At 36.6% G+C, this 16,385-nt stretch overlaps 1 protein-coding gene across 3 annotated transcripts; it reads right to left on the bottom strand.

Annotated features, from left to right (window-relative positions):
* Positions 1-438: 438 nt before the first annotated feature.
* On the bottom strand, positions 439-11,600 carry LOC147862114 (TRAF-type zinc finger-like protein). Of its 3 annotated transcripts, none has more exons than XM_087322778.1 (5): positions 11,472-11,600; positions 6,753-6,888; positions 4,641-4,778; positions 4,410-4,534; positions 439-823 (listed from the first exon to the last, which is right to left on the bottom strand). In XM_087322778.1, exons 1-5 carry the CDS (start codon positions 11,519-11,521, stop codon positions 676-678), a joined length of 597 nt encoding a protein of 198 aa, XP_087178904.1. In that variant the 5' UTR covers positions 11,522-11,600; the 3' UTR covers positions 439-675. The 3 variants fall into 3 exon arrangements, with proteins under 3 accessions (XP_087178904.1, XP_087178902.1, XP_087178903.1); XM_087322776.1 differs by lacking the exon at positions 11,472-11,600 and adding an exon at positions 10,152-10,245; XM_087322777.1 differs by lacking the exon at positions 11,472-11,600 and adding an exon at positions 7,180-7,250.
* Between the last annotated feature and the right edge of the window lie 4,785 nt (positions 11,601-16,385).

The following is a 16,385-nucleotide window of genomic DNA, read 5'->3' as shown; positions in this document are numbered from 1 at the left end:
ACAAAGAATATAAAAGTCTTCTACGTTACCTGGGCATAAAATTCTTCCATAATTTACTGTTAATATAGTGACCATATGCAAAAAAAATTTAATAAGTACGTTCGACTTCATGTCAAAGCGGACCATTTATTTATTAGTATAGGATCATTTATGAGACACCATGGGTGCGATTGATTATGACCCTGTGACTTCCAGGATAATTAGTTATATTCTTATAAGTGTGCACACATGTACCAAAAAAGGGAAGACTTATTAGAAACCCAGAAACAAGTGGCTCGCCATCGTTTACGGAATCGGAAACAAACTGAAAACACTAAATACTAAATAATAAAAGAAAATCCCAAGTAATCACAAAATCCAGATCAGAGTCTCGTTATCATTCATATATGGAAGTAAGTAATAGATATAAACTTTTCCGTCCCCTACCCCAAGTATAGATAACTGCAAGACCCTTCAAACTCATTCAAATTCCTACAATCATCATACACCTGGAATGGCTATGTTCTCATTACAAAGATTAATTTTGTACACCCAAAACAAGTATGCCTTTATTATACAAAGTCTTTTTATAAAAGTGGAAGTCGTCTTTAATATGATTTGTCTTAAAAGGATTAAGCCAAATATTCTGAATGATGGAATATATGGAAGACTTATACTCAAAACTGAGACTCTCATTCATGCTTTGTTTGGATGCTCTATTGGCTCACGTCTTTGGAACACAAATGCCCCTACGAGGATAGCAATTCCTGCGATAGCAACTGTGATCCATAACCGATGCTTTGAACTACCACTCCCTTCATTGGCTGGAGGGCTGTTCCTGATACTATTAGAAAATTGGAACTTGTTACATAATATGGCTTAACAAAACAATATTCCATACAAGCTAGTTTTAACTGTTGTATATAAATAATTCGTAATGCACCAAACAAATATTCTCATCGAATCAAAGCAGAAAAGAAAATGAAAAAAAACAGCAACTACTTTGGCTAATGTAGAATGGCTGTCCACAGTATCAATCATAATTCTCTCATACAAACTCCAATTTGGTCAGTTTCAGTTAGAAACCTGCAAGGAGAGCTACACATTCATGTAAAAACATAAATCTTCTTAGATTTGGAAGGCATTTTGCTGATCACTTTTCAAAATGCTTTGGTAACTGTCACTAATTATTTGCCATTGGCAGATAGCATTTGGTTGTTAACGCTTTGAGGAAACCAACGATGAGAGAAGCCAATACCCAAAGACCATGTTATCAGTCCAGTGGCAAAACAATCATATGCACAAATTATGCTCAACAGTGAGGAGAACTGAACAATATTGGGTCACACGTCATAAAGTTGTCAGCTATGCAGTAAAAAGTGTTCTACATGGAAATGATAATAATAAGGGCGAATGCAAGGTCCAATGATATTATTGTACAGGAGGAGATGTGTGGAAGGAAAGCCCAATAATCCTTGCACATCTCTAATGATAGAGATGGGTGTTCTTTGTTTTTGTACGAGAAAAATACTGTCCGTATACTAGGTTTGCCAGTGATACCATGGTAAGTCAAAATAGTGTTTACAGAAATAGAACATGGGCAGTGATTGAATATAAAAATAGAGGACAGACATCAATTGCATTGCGGGTCTTTTGCAGGTCATTGCTTTAGAAACATGTGTTGATGAAAAGGTGAAATATATGAGGAATGAAGATGAGCCTAACCAAACATTCAATGAACTTGAGGGGGAAAGGTTGACAACCCCAAGGACATGACGGGACAAATTCTTCTGGGAAGGAGCTCTATCAGATTACCACATTTACCTCGTGATAGCCAATTTCACAGGAGATCAAGACTATGGCAAGGACTGTATATTTAATCAAAATTTCAAAATCAACCATTAAAACTCATATTTGATAAGAATAGTAAATTTGCTACACCAGTGGAGAAACAACCTCGAAAATTAAGCTATTCAAAAGTTATCAAGGCATCAACGGCTAAACAACAGCTTTGCATGCAAAATGCTTTTGCAGACTTAAATGATTATTTGGGGGATGCCAAACATACTTGCCCAATGCCAGCATACTCAACACTAACATGACACCTAACTAGTGAATTACGAAGACCGTTTACACAGACTGTAAGGAGAACTTGTTCTGCCTCTAAGATGTATGTAGAGAACTATTTTCAGTAGTCAATGGGATGTATCGTGTGAGTGGAGCATAAGGATCATGCTAGGTCATGGCTTTCTTTCCTGCATAACGGATATCCTGTGCGTTATGTTGGAGCTAAAAGAGAACATCATTGCGGGGAATAGGATGAAACCTGTGGGGAAAGAGTAGCTCATTGCCATTTATGCACTTTGGCGATGCTTGTATCAAATTCTGTGACTTAGGAGACCAGGACTTTTGTGATTTGATTTTAATGTGTTATGATGTGGTTCAAAGTACCTCTATACCTAGCTAGATGGATTCTCCTGAAAGAGAGGTTTGTGACCTGTTCATGGTAAGAAGTCTTGAAGTATGATGCATGGATTGGCGGTTCAATTAATGGATTGATCCTAGCTATACCTTTTAACTTGCAGATATAGATAAACATGGAGTCGGTTTAATCACATACGTAGTATACAATCGAGCATTCTTGCCAGAAGTGTTGATAATGCAGTGTGTCATGAGAAAGCATCATTTGATCCTAGGGGTTGCCATACAGATAAAGATCGGAAACCATCCACCATTTGATGTCTACATTCAAAGTCAACTCATCCTTTCTTGGACATGATATTTTTCACGAAGTTGCAGGACAATTGTTGGGAGAATTTATAAGACAAGTTGTGGTTCATGGTGTTCCTGCATTGAATATTTGTCTCTTCACCATAAATCTTCCATGGGTAACAGGCGTCCCATGCTAGATTGAATATGTTGTGCTTAAAGATTGATGTGAATTTGAGTACCAAACCATGAGTATTGATAATTGTATTTAGCATTTAACAACTCTTTTAAAGTCATAATTGCTTGCTTCATGATGAGATGAGACAACCACGGTCATTGTTATTCGCATCAATTCATTATAAGGTCAGATGTTAAGTCATGATGACCTTGGAAGAAGATATAAATGAAAGAAGGGTTGGAGAGTGCCTTTCACATCTTTTGATATTAAACGCCCAGGTTGGGATGGAATTACAAATGATTTTTGTAAAGCTTTTGCTAAGCAACTTGAAGATCAAATAAGGGAGACCAACTTAGATTTTTGCCTTTCGGCAGTGGAGACTGATATAAGGTTTTTGCCAAAGTAATAGTAAATTGACTTCAAATGGTGTCTATCGTCAACCCTACGCCATATGGATTTATTATGGACAGAGAGACATCTTTCATAATATTTGGAATGTGCAAATGGCTATTGATAATGCTACTAATGGAGACAAGAAATTGTAATGATACAACTAGATGTGGGAAGGCATACAATTGTGGAAGTTGGTCGTTTATTGCCCAACTGATACGTCATATGGGTTTTTGGTGCAAGAATGCCACGCCACATCTTTGTGTGGTGCAGCTCGAGTGATGACCTTTGACACCATCAATACAACGAGGATGTCAGTTGATCCGATTTCTATTTGCCATTGCTGCTCACCCAATTTTTGTTACAATGCATAACTTGGTAGAATGCAGGGAAATTATTGGATGTGCTTATCTGATGCACTGAAAGAGATCTTATTGATCTTGGATGGCATGGACAAATACTACAACAGGGTAATATCATCACTTAGGTTACACATGAGGAGGCGGCCATTGCTCAAATGGGACCTGTTTTTCTGTATAGTGATTGAGGATGATGTCAGGTGAACATTCCTTACATGCCCAATCGATAAAACCATTTGGGTTTGTAAGTCACAATTTTGGGTACTGTTAATTGGGAAAATTATTCACCCTTCCAGTATTTTCATTCATTGTATAAGGTTGTGTTTGACTATGTTAGGCATTAGGGTCCATGGTCCTTGTTTGATATCGCCATGGATTACCACAACAGGTACATAGGCTGAAAGGATATTTGATTTAACAGTATTCACAACTGATGTCCATGGGCACCTCATCTTCAGAGAAATTGCCTTTATGTCAGCTAGTCTTACAACACCTTAGAGGGTTCACAGTGCCATATGATCCTTACTATTGCAGTACGAACTGTAAGGGTTTTTGTATTGTCATGTTCTTTTTCTATACACTGCTTTTATGAGCGAGAGAGAGAGAAGAGAAGAGAAGAGAAAGATATATTAACGTCTTTTTAAGAGGTCAAAATGGCCTATAAGGCCAAACACAAGCTTACATCTTGAAATGCTGTTGTCTTTGAGAGCAAACCAAAATAAATATATGTAGATTAATATAACTGTGTAAGGTATTGGATGTAATGAAGAATGAAATAAGGTGAAACCACCAACCTGGAGGATGAGCCATCTTCCCTTTGGTTGCTATTATGATGTTGTAAATCATGCACAGTCCTTTCACGTAATCTTACATATTTACCACATGGTATGCACATCTCAGTTCGATTTCCACAATGATTCTACAAAAAAGTGTTATAAAAATTCAAGATATATATTTTGTTAATTTAAGAATCTATTTAACCAGATATTAAGAACGTCAGCATTTAATCCTTGAGGAATACTTACAACATGTGCATCCCAGTCTATCGCTGCAACAGGAAATTCACAGTAACTGCAAGCCAGCAATCGTTGCAAACATTCTTCAGTTTGATGCAATACAAGCAGCTCACGTTCTATACTCCCATCACACAGCACGCATCTCATCTGAGAATACAATACACCATCTCTCTCAAGCCATGGTACACAACAATTTTATTTACACAACTCAAATTAAATCTCTCTAGGCCAACATGCTCATTTTGTTCTCATAAGCTACATGACTTAGTTCACATGGGCTTGGCATAAATCCACTATTGCCTTTGATATTCAGCAAGAGTGCTTCATCTTAGTCATTTAGCTACCATGTGAAGGACAAAGTGATTAGCAGGATATCATTAGATTTGAAATATACAACCATAGAAAGAGTACTTCATCTTAGTCCTTTAGCCAACATGTGAAAGACAAAGTCACTCGAAGGATATCATTACATTGAAAGAGTAGTACATCTTATAGCAACAAAGATGGCTTTCTACTTGGACAATCTTTCATTTGATGAAAGATGGCGTCTTCCTTGGACCAAACTATATGGACGTGCATCTCTCCTAAGGTATCAAGTGTGTGATTGGCTAGCTCTATATATCATATTATTATCTTCCAGTGCAGATCACTGCTTTCCTTCATCATAAGAGTACTGATGGGCTTTGTCTCTCTATTATGTACATGGAATGAAATAGAGAAAATCTAAAATTTGTTCTTGCGTAGACAATTGGGGGAGTAAAATCCTCAACATCCTATATTGTCATGCTATTAGAAGTAGGTGGTTGGCCCATACAGCTACTAGCCATGCAAGAAGTATACAAGTATATCACAAAGCCACGAATATCTCGGATCATAGATTGCCAAAACAAACTTGCAGTATAGGATGCAAGGTATTAATAAGGGCACAAAGTCCTCTCATCTGGCTGGGTGCTTGACATTATGAAATGGTTTGGGAGATGGGGAATAAAAGATCGATTGCAGCTCTGCATGGAAATAATTGCATAGTATAGAGGCTATTGGGCACATGTCAGCAAAGATTTGTTGTTCACAAATTTCATTCTCACTCGAGAATTGTTGGAAAAAGCACACCATTCCATTGCCTTTTCCACAATGTCGCCGTAAAATAGTTGCTTTTAGCGTAATGTAACCATTAGCTAACCACCTTGCCTTAAAACTCACCAAATTGTTCTTGGTATCCCTGAGCTTTTTCAGATTGTTACACCTTGGCGTAACATTAAGGATTCTGATTCTGATCATCCATCCCTAGAACTTGGTTGGCTTTCTTGGAGTGCTTCCCTTTGTAATTTTTGTGGCTGCAGTGATATGGAATTGAATAGCAACCTCCAGTTCTATTATATATACATATATGTCATAATTAAATCTTAGGATTATTGTCAAGAAAGTAGGGAAAAAGAAGAAATGAAGAGAAAAACAGAGGACAAATCACATTCAAAGAGCAACAACAAAGTACAACTTCCTTCATGCAGGATACATGGAATCATAGTATGAACCATACGCACCATACGTGCATTCGCATTCGCGAATGATTGAACCATTCGCGAAAGGAAAACACCCTCAAAGAATGATAAATACCATACTTTTCGATTAACTATTTATTATGAGGTAGATAAGCCTAAATATGAAAAAAAAACATTAAAAAAATGGGGAAAAAACAAAAAAAAAAAACAAGAATGTTTGGATACCATTCGCATTCGTTTTCCAACGTAGGAAAACGAATGTTATACTAGACGAACACGAATTTTACGTACTATGCATGGAATAATTAACTTGGGACGTACAAAAGTTTTCATAAAATTAATCAGACATTTACTTAAATAGCTACCTAGATGGCAATAAAAAAATATGGCATACTATATTTAGTATCTGCCCCAGTAAAACCATAATTATTGTATAGTGTTCACAATATCATGAAAGCTTTAGCATAGATTACATATCCATTTGTTGAAATGGAAATGGCAGCTTATTAATTAAAATTGTTTGGAGATAATGCACATGAAAAGCGTTGCTATCCATAAAATCCTAATAAACATGCACATAAGGTTCTGAAGTTTAAAATTCAAAATCAAGTGAATTCCTTACAGGTGCATGAACTTCTTCAAAATGCTCAAAAGCTCGGGTCTTCACCACCATCTCCCCACAAATCCTGCAACGTTCCAAGTTTCTTTGGCAGTGTACAGCATGAAGATTGAAGTTTGCAGTCGGAATCTCTCTTTCACTGTTTAGAACGAAAGAAAGAAAAATATATGAATGTCTTTTAAGAGGCCAAAATGGCATATTAGAAAAAACAAGAGATTACAGCTTAAATATTGTCTCGTCTTTGAGAACAACAAATCAAAAAAAAAAAATGTTGTTATTAAGTGAAAAAAGCACATTTGATAAAAAAAAGATTAACGAATCTTGTTATAGGTACATGTAAGATTCTCAAGCCAGATATATTGTAATGTCTTCGAAAGATCTCTATCATAGGTCCATCCAGAATGAAGAGGTCTCCGATGCGAGGAAGCACTTGCTATGGCGGGGATAATGGCCTATATTTGTCGATGACAAGGGCAGTGAGATCATGATCCATGGGGCCAGGGCCTCTATGCATGACAAATTGTTGTTGCCCGATCTATTTAAACCCTTTGTTATGTCCTAGTCAAGGGCCCATTTGTGTAGACCTTCATTGACTTGTAGCATGAGTAGGAGTGATGGGTCTAAAAAAAGTTGTGATTGTTCTTTGTTGATGAGCTTGTGTGGTTGTACTGTTGTCCTACAACCACTTTTACCTATGTCTCTTGAGTTCTAGCTACAAAAGTCCCAAGCACCATTGGTCCTCATATTCCATTACCTACATAATGGGCCAAAGCCTTGTTTAAAGAGGTAATAGCATCTCCCTTTTATTTCATGAAAAACACTACAATGACAACCATAGTGTTCTTTAGATTCCATTCCCTGATGATACAATTGGTAAATTCTTTCTTCTAGAGGTATTTGTGCATATCGGCCTACGTCAATCTCTAACTAATGTAATGACATTCACAACTACCCTAAAACATTACGCAACACATAGGGTAGATGTATGTCCATATAAGAAGGCCTAATGATAAATCCATCCTCTGATGCGTGTAAAGTGTCTTATAGCAGGTCATCTTCCTACCAAGTGATATTGTATGGCTGATCCATGTTATCTTGTTTATGCCACCTTTTCCTCTCCCAAGACGTATTCTGGTTTGGATAATGGTACCCATGCTTGAGTGGTGTTAAATACCACCACTTTTGTTTTATCCATGTTTATTGACAAACCTTTGTTCGTAAAAAATACTTTTAAGGAGTTTCGATGTCTTTGTAGTTCCTTCGAAGAGTCAAAAATCGGCACAATATCATCAGCTTATAGAAATATTTGTATAGCTATCCCTATTAGGCAAACTCCCAAACCCCCCAATCTCTCTATGTAATGTGATACCTAAGGTTGCTCCAACTTGTTTATGTGTATAAATACCCCAACTTACTTACCGCTGCAAACATCTACGTGTATCATGACATTCCTCGTCATACCAACTATTTTCTATGACTCTTCCAAGTTGGGGGCATTGCCCGTTGCATGGGGAAAGGCATTTGTGGCTGCTTTATGCAATGATTGACAATCCTTGTGTAACATCATCTAGTATCTATCATGCCATTATATTCTCCACAACTATACACATCAATTTTCTCTCAAGTAAATTGGCGCTTAGCTAGTCCACTCTCCTTCTTGGCATATACATCCCTTGTGCATCCATCCTTCACCTTCAAGCATAAATATGCATGATCTATTGCAAAGCCAATAGGTCTACTAGATATAGTGAACTCTATTATTTTAGGTATTAGAGATGGAGATCCCATAAGGTAATAGATAGTGCTTGCACCTCCTTTTGGGTTCCAACATGTCAAAGCATCTAATCCAAGCCATTGTGACACATCCATTATCTATCACAAATCCATGTGCACTTTCCAAGGCTAGAAAGTGTTTGCAATATTCCATTACTTATCTTGAGTTGCTTGCTTTAGATGAACCTCTTCTTCCAAAACTTATCCATAAACAGCCTCGTTGGTGTCAAACATAGTTCGTACATTAAAGCCTCCTTATAGTATATGGCCCCTATAGTAACAAATCTTATGATATCATCATATAACGGTAGATATGGTGATCCACCAGAAGTCCAAACCTCAGTTGGGAGTGGAAAGTAGCAAATTGCAATATATACTTCCCTAAGATCCCCTCTTTTGATTCATATCTACATATAATGTGCATCTACATCCTTATGCACAACATGCATTCTGTCATGGAGCTCCATTTTGTACAACATAGCCACTCCTCCCTAGCCTCTAGTGCTTCCTAGTGTCTATGGTTTGGGAGGACTAACTAGTCCCATCTATGTCCTTGTACATAAGGGAGTTCACTAGCCATGCATTGATGGGTCTCTATATATAGCAATATCTGTGTTCTTGAAGGTATCTTGGAAGTACACGACATCTCCTTAGAAAGCCATTGCAATTCAATATAGTCATGTGTAAGGTTGCATGGGCCATACTTCGTCATTTAATTCTGTTCTCCATAATAATTACCTTACCATCTTTGTATACAACCCATTTTCCCTCCTTTCTTCTATCGAGCACTTGTGGCATGTTTTCTTTGCAATGTGCCACTTGAGTTAGAGTGAGATCGTCATCTGAATATATTTTGTCACCCGTGAGTGCCATTCTTTTAGATAGAAAAGCTTTCTTCTTATCCATATCCATCAAGCAAATGATCAAAGCTTTAGCTCTAGACTCATCTCTTCCCACCCTCCACACTGACACAAATGGAATATATGATGCCCCGATCTTTGTTCCAAGATTCTTTGCATCTTCTTGTGGGTTTCCTTTTTCATCCTAACCAACCACTCATACATGTAATGCAGGAACTTTTCTCTTGGCTTCTTGTAATGTAGCATTCGTCATTTCTATGCTTTTTCACTACCTCTATCCAAGGACTATTTTTTTAAATTTCTTTTAGAGCATATATTCAGCTTGAGCTTTGGCATCTTTGGCCATCTCTACCCATGTTTGCATTTCCTTATTTACATTGGCTTTAACTATGGAGATGCATTATTCCATTCCTTCTTGTCCTTTTTCAAAATCGACTTTTATAGCTACTAATTCAACCTTATTTATATTATTTATTAACAGAGATTTTAGATAACTACTGATCTAATAGAAAGAACTGAAAAAATCATTACATCTTCATATAGAGTGATTTAGGATTGCTATTTGCATCTGTGACTTTCACTATCCATGAAAAGATCAAAAGATAGAGAGCATGTTTATTTCCTAAGACCATTGTATTTCAAAACGTTTTTTCTTTGATATGCTAGAGCACTATCAGCTTATTATGTTTTGTGATCAAGAAGAATCTGCGTGACTTACATAACAAAATAAAAGATGTTTATATGGTTTCTGTCACGTATTTGGTGTCACTTATTTTTATCCTCTTCATCTGATAATACCATTAAGATCATTATGAACCTCATCTTTCCATATATTGTTTCAAATAGCATTGCTCTTCTTGCGCCTTTATATTACAGAAAGGAAGTAATGCCATTAGCCTCTGTAACTAGTTCCTTGATGTCCAAACCGCAAACAATAGAGAAAAAATTATGTTCAAAAGTTTGGCCAACTACTTAATGTTTCTTAGTTCCTTGATATCCAGACAACAAATAACAGAAAAAGATATGTTCCTTGATGTCCGAATAACAAACAATAGATAATAATATGTTCAAAAGCAGGATTTCCTAGATTTCTTAGTTCCTTGACGTGAAAACACTGAACAATGGGAAAAAATGTTTGGAGGTTAAGCAATTTCCCCTTGTTTATTTGTTCATTGATATCCAGAAAACAAAAAAGAGGGGGCAAAATATGTTCAAAAGATAGGCCAAACTGCACAAAGTTTCTTTGCAATCAGCTGAAAGATGCACTTGTCTCGATCAATACTAAATGTCAGCCAAAAATGAAGTTACAAAAAGTTCTTCAGCTTTTTTTCACTTAGAAATGTGCCAAGAAACAAGAACTTCCTGAGAAAAACGTCAACCTTTCCAAAGCACTGAATCAATCAACAGAAAAGAAGAAGATTGCGATGAGGAGGAGGAAAATTTCTATTAAATTTTGGATACAAGTGGAAAATATATATGTATAAATAGATAGATAGATTGTAGAGAAAATAACATCTGATTAACAGATAACATTTTTCTTGATCTATAAATGAATGGAAACAACTTCTTGTATGACTGAGTAAGAGATATTGCTTCTCGAGAAATATATAATTTTGAAGAGCCTTCTGCTCCATGAATTGTACAGTGAGAAACGCTGGGATGATAGAAAGACAAATCTTTGCCAAATGGAAGACGGAGAAAAACATGAAAAATGTGACAATAAAAGAATGGATCAGACCCTAGGCTATGGCGTAACATTATAAGGATGTCACATGCAGAATGAACCACAATATAAAAAAGAAGGAGAAGAAGAAGAAGAATACAGTATTGAGGGGAGATTCAGAGCTATTAATCAAGCAAAAACTATGCTATTGGTGTGACTGTGTAATGGTTTCCCATGGAAATCAAACCAGAATATAACGAAGGAAAAAGAATGCAGATGAGAGAAGAAGACAGCGGTCGGGTTCATAAGACTAGTCTATGGCGTAGCTGTGTGTGAGGATAAATACCAAGGAAAAAGGAGGCAGAATAAACGATGGAGAAGACGAAGAAGGATCAGAGCTGAGAAGAAATACAGTAAACGGCTTACCAGTAGGGGCAGGAGGAGGAGGAGGAGGAGGAGGTGGAAGGATCTTCCATGGCGAGTGTGGCTATGGCGATTCCTTTATGCCAGTGCGCATCCGTTTCTTCTGCTTCTGCTTCTTTTGGACTCTCTTTCTCTTTCTCTCTCTCTCTCTCTCTCTCTTTTTGGTGAAAACACACAATTATATTAATAAATGTGTGTGAAAAACAGTACTTACATAGACATGCGTGATATTCTTGATATTCTCCATGCGCAATATTCTCAATATTCGAGAATATGAAATGGCCCCAAGAATATTAAAAACCCATTCGTTTTGCAAAATAAATATAAAATATTTATTTATTTATTTAAATAAATTTATTTCACCAGAACAATTATTCATTAATAAATTATAGTGTCAAGAGAGTTTATAAAACTTATTTTAATTAATTTTTAAAAATCGAATATTTTTATATTTATTATACAAATATGATTTGTATGAACTTCAAAGATATGATTAGTTTGAAGTACTATTTTTAATGTCTAAATAAAAATATCCATAAATTTTGGGGGAATAAAAAGTGAGAAATTAATGAGTTTTTATTTTATTTTATTTATTTATTAAAAATAAAACAAATACTTATAAGTTATATATCTATTATAAAATTTTAGTACTGTCATATCCCTAAGTCCCTCTTTTATTATCCCTATTTATTATCAAGTTGCTTTTTTTTATCCTAGGAAATTAAAAAAGATAGTTTTTTTTTTTGACTTAAACGAATACTTGACGACCCATTCGTATTCGTATTCGTTTGCATTCGAATGGGAAACCCGACAAATGCGAATATGTCAATCTATGCTTACAATATGTGTGACAATGGAGTATGGTCACACACTAACCACACTACACTACATGGGTAGTGGAACATGTTGAATTGCCAATAGGCAAGATGAACAATCCACCGAGGAAAGAATTTTCACTTGTTCCAATAAAGAAAATTGTCACATTAGTACTCCCTTTAACTTTCATAGATACGCTTTCACTCCATGTCTACCATCAAATACAAAAAGCGTTGTGCATGTTCCAATTATGACGCAATCCCCAATATCTCAGAAATAGAAAAACAATCTCCATCTCTGATTTTGGGTCAGCCTGTGTACATTGTGCAAACACCCATTATCTAGGTGTCAAATAACTCTGTGATAAAACTTGCCAAATTTGAGAAATGTAACTCCAAATTTGACAAGCAATTAGACATTGTATAAATCGATGAGTATTATCTTCTATCTGAACTGTGTAAAAGAAGCAGGTACCCGTTGCTAGTCCACGACGCTTTAAAGCTAATCCCAAAGGCAATCCTTCGATCAAAACTCTCCAAATGAATACCTTTGCAACAAGTGGCAATTTAGAATGCCAACTACGTTGTAAGATCTGCTACCACCCATGATCAGATTTGTGTATTTTCCATTCTTCTTCAGCCTTAGATGATAACCATCCAAGAGACTCAACGAAACAATGATACAAAAGATTAGTAGTCACTTGTAACAATGGTGTTTGACCCCTTAAACTCTAATCAATCCACGATTGTTCTCCTGTTTGTAGAGGTGAGGGACCTTGCATCAATGCAATATTCTGTAGTTGTTGCCAAATAAACCCATAATTTGGCGGGATGCATAATAATTGTCGTGCTTCAGTAAACTCCAAAATTCTTTGAGATGGAACCTCAACTATATCTCCCACCTCTTTGACCCCCAAACGAAACAAATGATTAAATTGAGAACGCAATCTCTCCTTTCTTGGCCAACATAATAACCGAGAAGACACAAGTAACTCTTTTTGCAAAAAGTTACAATGCTCTTTACTAGATGATGGTTTCCATACACATAACAAGAGTGCTTCTTGCCATGAGGTAACTAAGTGTTGAACACATGAAGAACCCAGAATCCTAAGTGAAATACATCCATTCAGTAATTGCCACCATGAAGCCTTAATCGTTGTCCTCCCATGTGTTAAACCCTTGTTCTCAATAAAATATCAAACAATAGATATCCATGGTTGTGAGTTTGAACACATGTCTTGTAATAATGAAAATCTACGAGCCATCATATGCATAGATAAGTTCAATATTCCAACCCCCCCTAATCGCTTAAGGGTTGCTAGATGATTCCAAGCAATCCATGTGATTCCCATCTTATCCCTCTTCTTCCACAACAAATATCGAAGAGGTTGCAAAACAAGATTTAACGCCTTCTTTGTCCATGGCAATAATGGCAAGTAATATAATATCATGGGTTCCATAATACATTGTACAACCTTCAAGCGAACATGAAATGGCCAAGATTGTGACTTCTAATACATGAACTTATCCCTCAACTTACTAGACATCCATTCAATCAATTGACCATTTGTAACATTCATTCCTAATGGATAGCCCAAGTGTTGAAAAATAGAGCCTTTCTTCACCACGGATCCTTGCCATCCTAAACATTCCAAATCCCTTTCAGTGCATGATATGAGACTAGACTTCCTCCAATTAATATGTAATCCGGAAGCCAATGCAAACTGATTCCATACAAGCATCCCCTTCTCAAGATTCTCCCGTGAGGCTTGTAAAAACATGAAAGAATCATCCGCCAAAGCTTGTGCTACTATTTGCCCTCCGAACGGAAGGTGTAAACCCACAATGTCACCATTTATTGCAAGTCTTGATAGCATCACTAAAAAAGGATGAGTAACAATAGCAAACAACAATGGGCTAAGAGGGCATCCTTGACGAACGGATCTTGTGAGGGCAATATTTGATGTAACTCCCCCATTAAGCATTACTCGAGACACTAAATCTTGTCCTAATAAAAATATGAGGGGAGACATACGAGGTCCAAAGCCCATTGTATGCATTAACCCAGAAACAAAAGACCAATTAACATGATCATAAGCTTTCTCCAAATCTAATTGCACCATAATCAATTCTTGATGAGTGTTCCGAGCATAATCCATGGCCATTTGAACATTCACCACATCTCTCTCTCTCTCTCTCTCTCTCTCTCTCTCTCTCTCTCTCTCTCTCTCTTCGTAAATAATGGCTTTCATTACGAAAGAAAAAACACCACCATGACTAACTTACAACAAACTATAGAACCCCTTCTATCTAGGGATCTAAAGAAAACTACGACACCAAACTCAATGCCACCCTACACACCAATTCAAATGGCGAATATTATGATATGTGACCTTGCAGAGTTCTCTCTCTTCCTGGTTGAGATTTTGTGACTTCTCTAGCACTGTCAATTGCCACAAAAGAAGTCCTTTTAACTTTAGAACATATTTTCTCACCCCAACTTGCGAATAAAAAATGAAGGCATTCCGCATATTCCAATTGAACCATAGCCCCCAATACCTCAAGAACTCAAAAATAATTTGAAAATGAGGCATCGGTTCATTGTTCTCCATATGTGCAAAAACCCAATTGAAGGAAGATAGACTTACTCCTGTTAGAGACATCCACATTAAACTGATACACCTCCAAACCATCCTTGCCATTGGGCATGAAATAAATCGATGCTTACTATGTTCCAATTCCACCGAACAAAAGAAACACAATCCTTTAGTAATGTTTCTTCTTTTTAATGCATCCCCTAATGGTAAAGCTCCAACCATAACTCTCCAAATAAATACCTTAGCTCATAGCATCAATCGAGAACACCAACATGTCTTGATCACATGAAACCACCAAGTAATGGGCTTATGAAAACCCCATATCTTTATAACCCTTTCTTTCAACCACTTATGTTTGTCAATCAAGTTGTGATAAGCAACATTCGTTGAGATCATAGTCAATCTCTTATTTCCAACAAACCTCCAATCAAGCTCTTGAGATCACCCATCTAAATCAGGAATTGGCTTATGCGAAGATAGTATTTGTTGCAACTTATCCCAAATAAAGTTATAACATTTTGGAATACGAAATGTTGATCTTATTGTTCGAAAAGCAATTAATCTTCTTTGTGAAACCAACATAGCATCCTTAACTCTTACCAAACCCAATCTAGCCATCCGATTGAATTGAAGGTTAAGAATTTGTTTACCTTCCCACCTCAACAACCTTGATGTTGCCAAAACCTCCATTTGTAATGAATTGGCACATCCCCTTTCTTGTGGGGGATGCCATTCCACAAAATCCAACATACTTTGCCAAGATGTCAACAAATGATTAACTATCATAGACCTTGTACATTTGACATCCCTGTCAGAATTAATTACATTCCACCAATTCGATTCAACCTTCATGTTTCCAAGCTTTATTCCGTTCTCCTCTATAAAGTATGCCACCATTTCTGTCCAAGGTTGTACACCTTCAAACATGAATTGAATGAAAGTAAATCGACGAGCCACCATATGCTCATATAGATTCAATATTGATGCCCCACCAAGACGCTTCGGAGTACAAACATGATCTCATGCCAACCATGACAAGGCACTTTTCCCTTTTCTTTTCCATAACAACATTTGCATCGAGCGTGACAACATTTCAAGAGCTTTCTTGGACCATGGGAGCAAAAGAATATAATAAGCTACCATAGAGACCATAATCGATTGGACCACCTTAAGTCGTACATGAAAAGGCCAAAATTGAGACCTCCAATACATAAACTTATCCTCCAACCTTTTGGATACCCACTCAATAAGTTTCACATGAGAAACTTCCACCCCAATTGGATATCCAAGATGACGACAAATCATACCACGATGTACTATCCTTCCTGACCACCCCAACCCTAACACATCTTGTTCTGTACATGAAATGAGGACAGATTTATGTATATTAATTCTCAACCTTGAAGCATTTGAAAACAATTCCCACACATCTCTTGTCTTACTAATATTTTCCCAATTAGGTGCCAAAAACATAATATGGTCATCTGCAAGAGCTTGAACAATAC

Source organism: Azolla caroliniana, unplaced genomic scaffold (assembly GCF_043228905.1).
Source record: "Azolla caroliniana isolate FFs.n. ecotype wild unplaced genomic scaffold, voAzoCaro1.0.p SCAF_7, whole genome shotgun sequence".
NCBI classification, from domain to species: Eukaryota; Viridiplantae; Streptophyta; class Polypodiopsida; order Salviniales; family Salviniaceae; genus Azolla; species Azolla caroliniana.
The sequence above is the reverse complement of the archived record's forward strand: the minus strand, read 5'-3'. Positions and strand labels throughout refer to the sequence as shown.

Excerpts from the sequence above, each read along its gene's own strand:
- LOC147862114 (XM_087322776.1), bottom strand. The coding sequence starts at position 10,231 with ATGCTATTTGAAACAATATATGGAAAGATGAGGTTCATAATGATCTTA. Across the intron at positions 6,889-10,151 it reads GATGAAGAGGATAAAAATAA|TGAAAGAGAGATTCCGACTG; the intron begins GTGACACCAAAT and ends CGTTCTAAACAG. Across the intron at positions 4,535-4,640 it reads TAGACTGGGATGCACATGTT|AATCATTGTGGAAATCGAAC; the intron begins GTAAGTATTCCT and ends ACTTTTTTGTAG.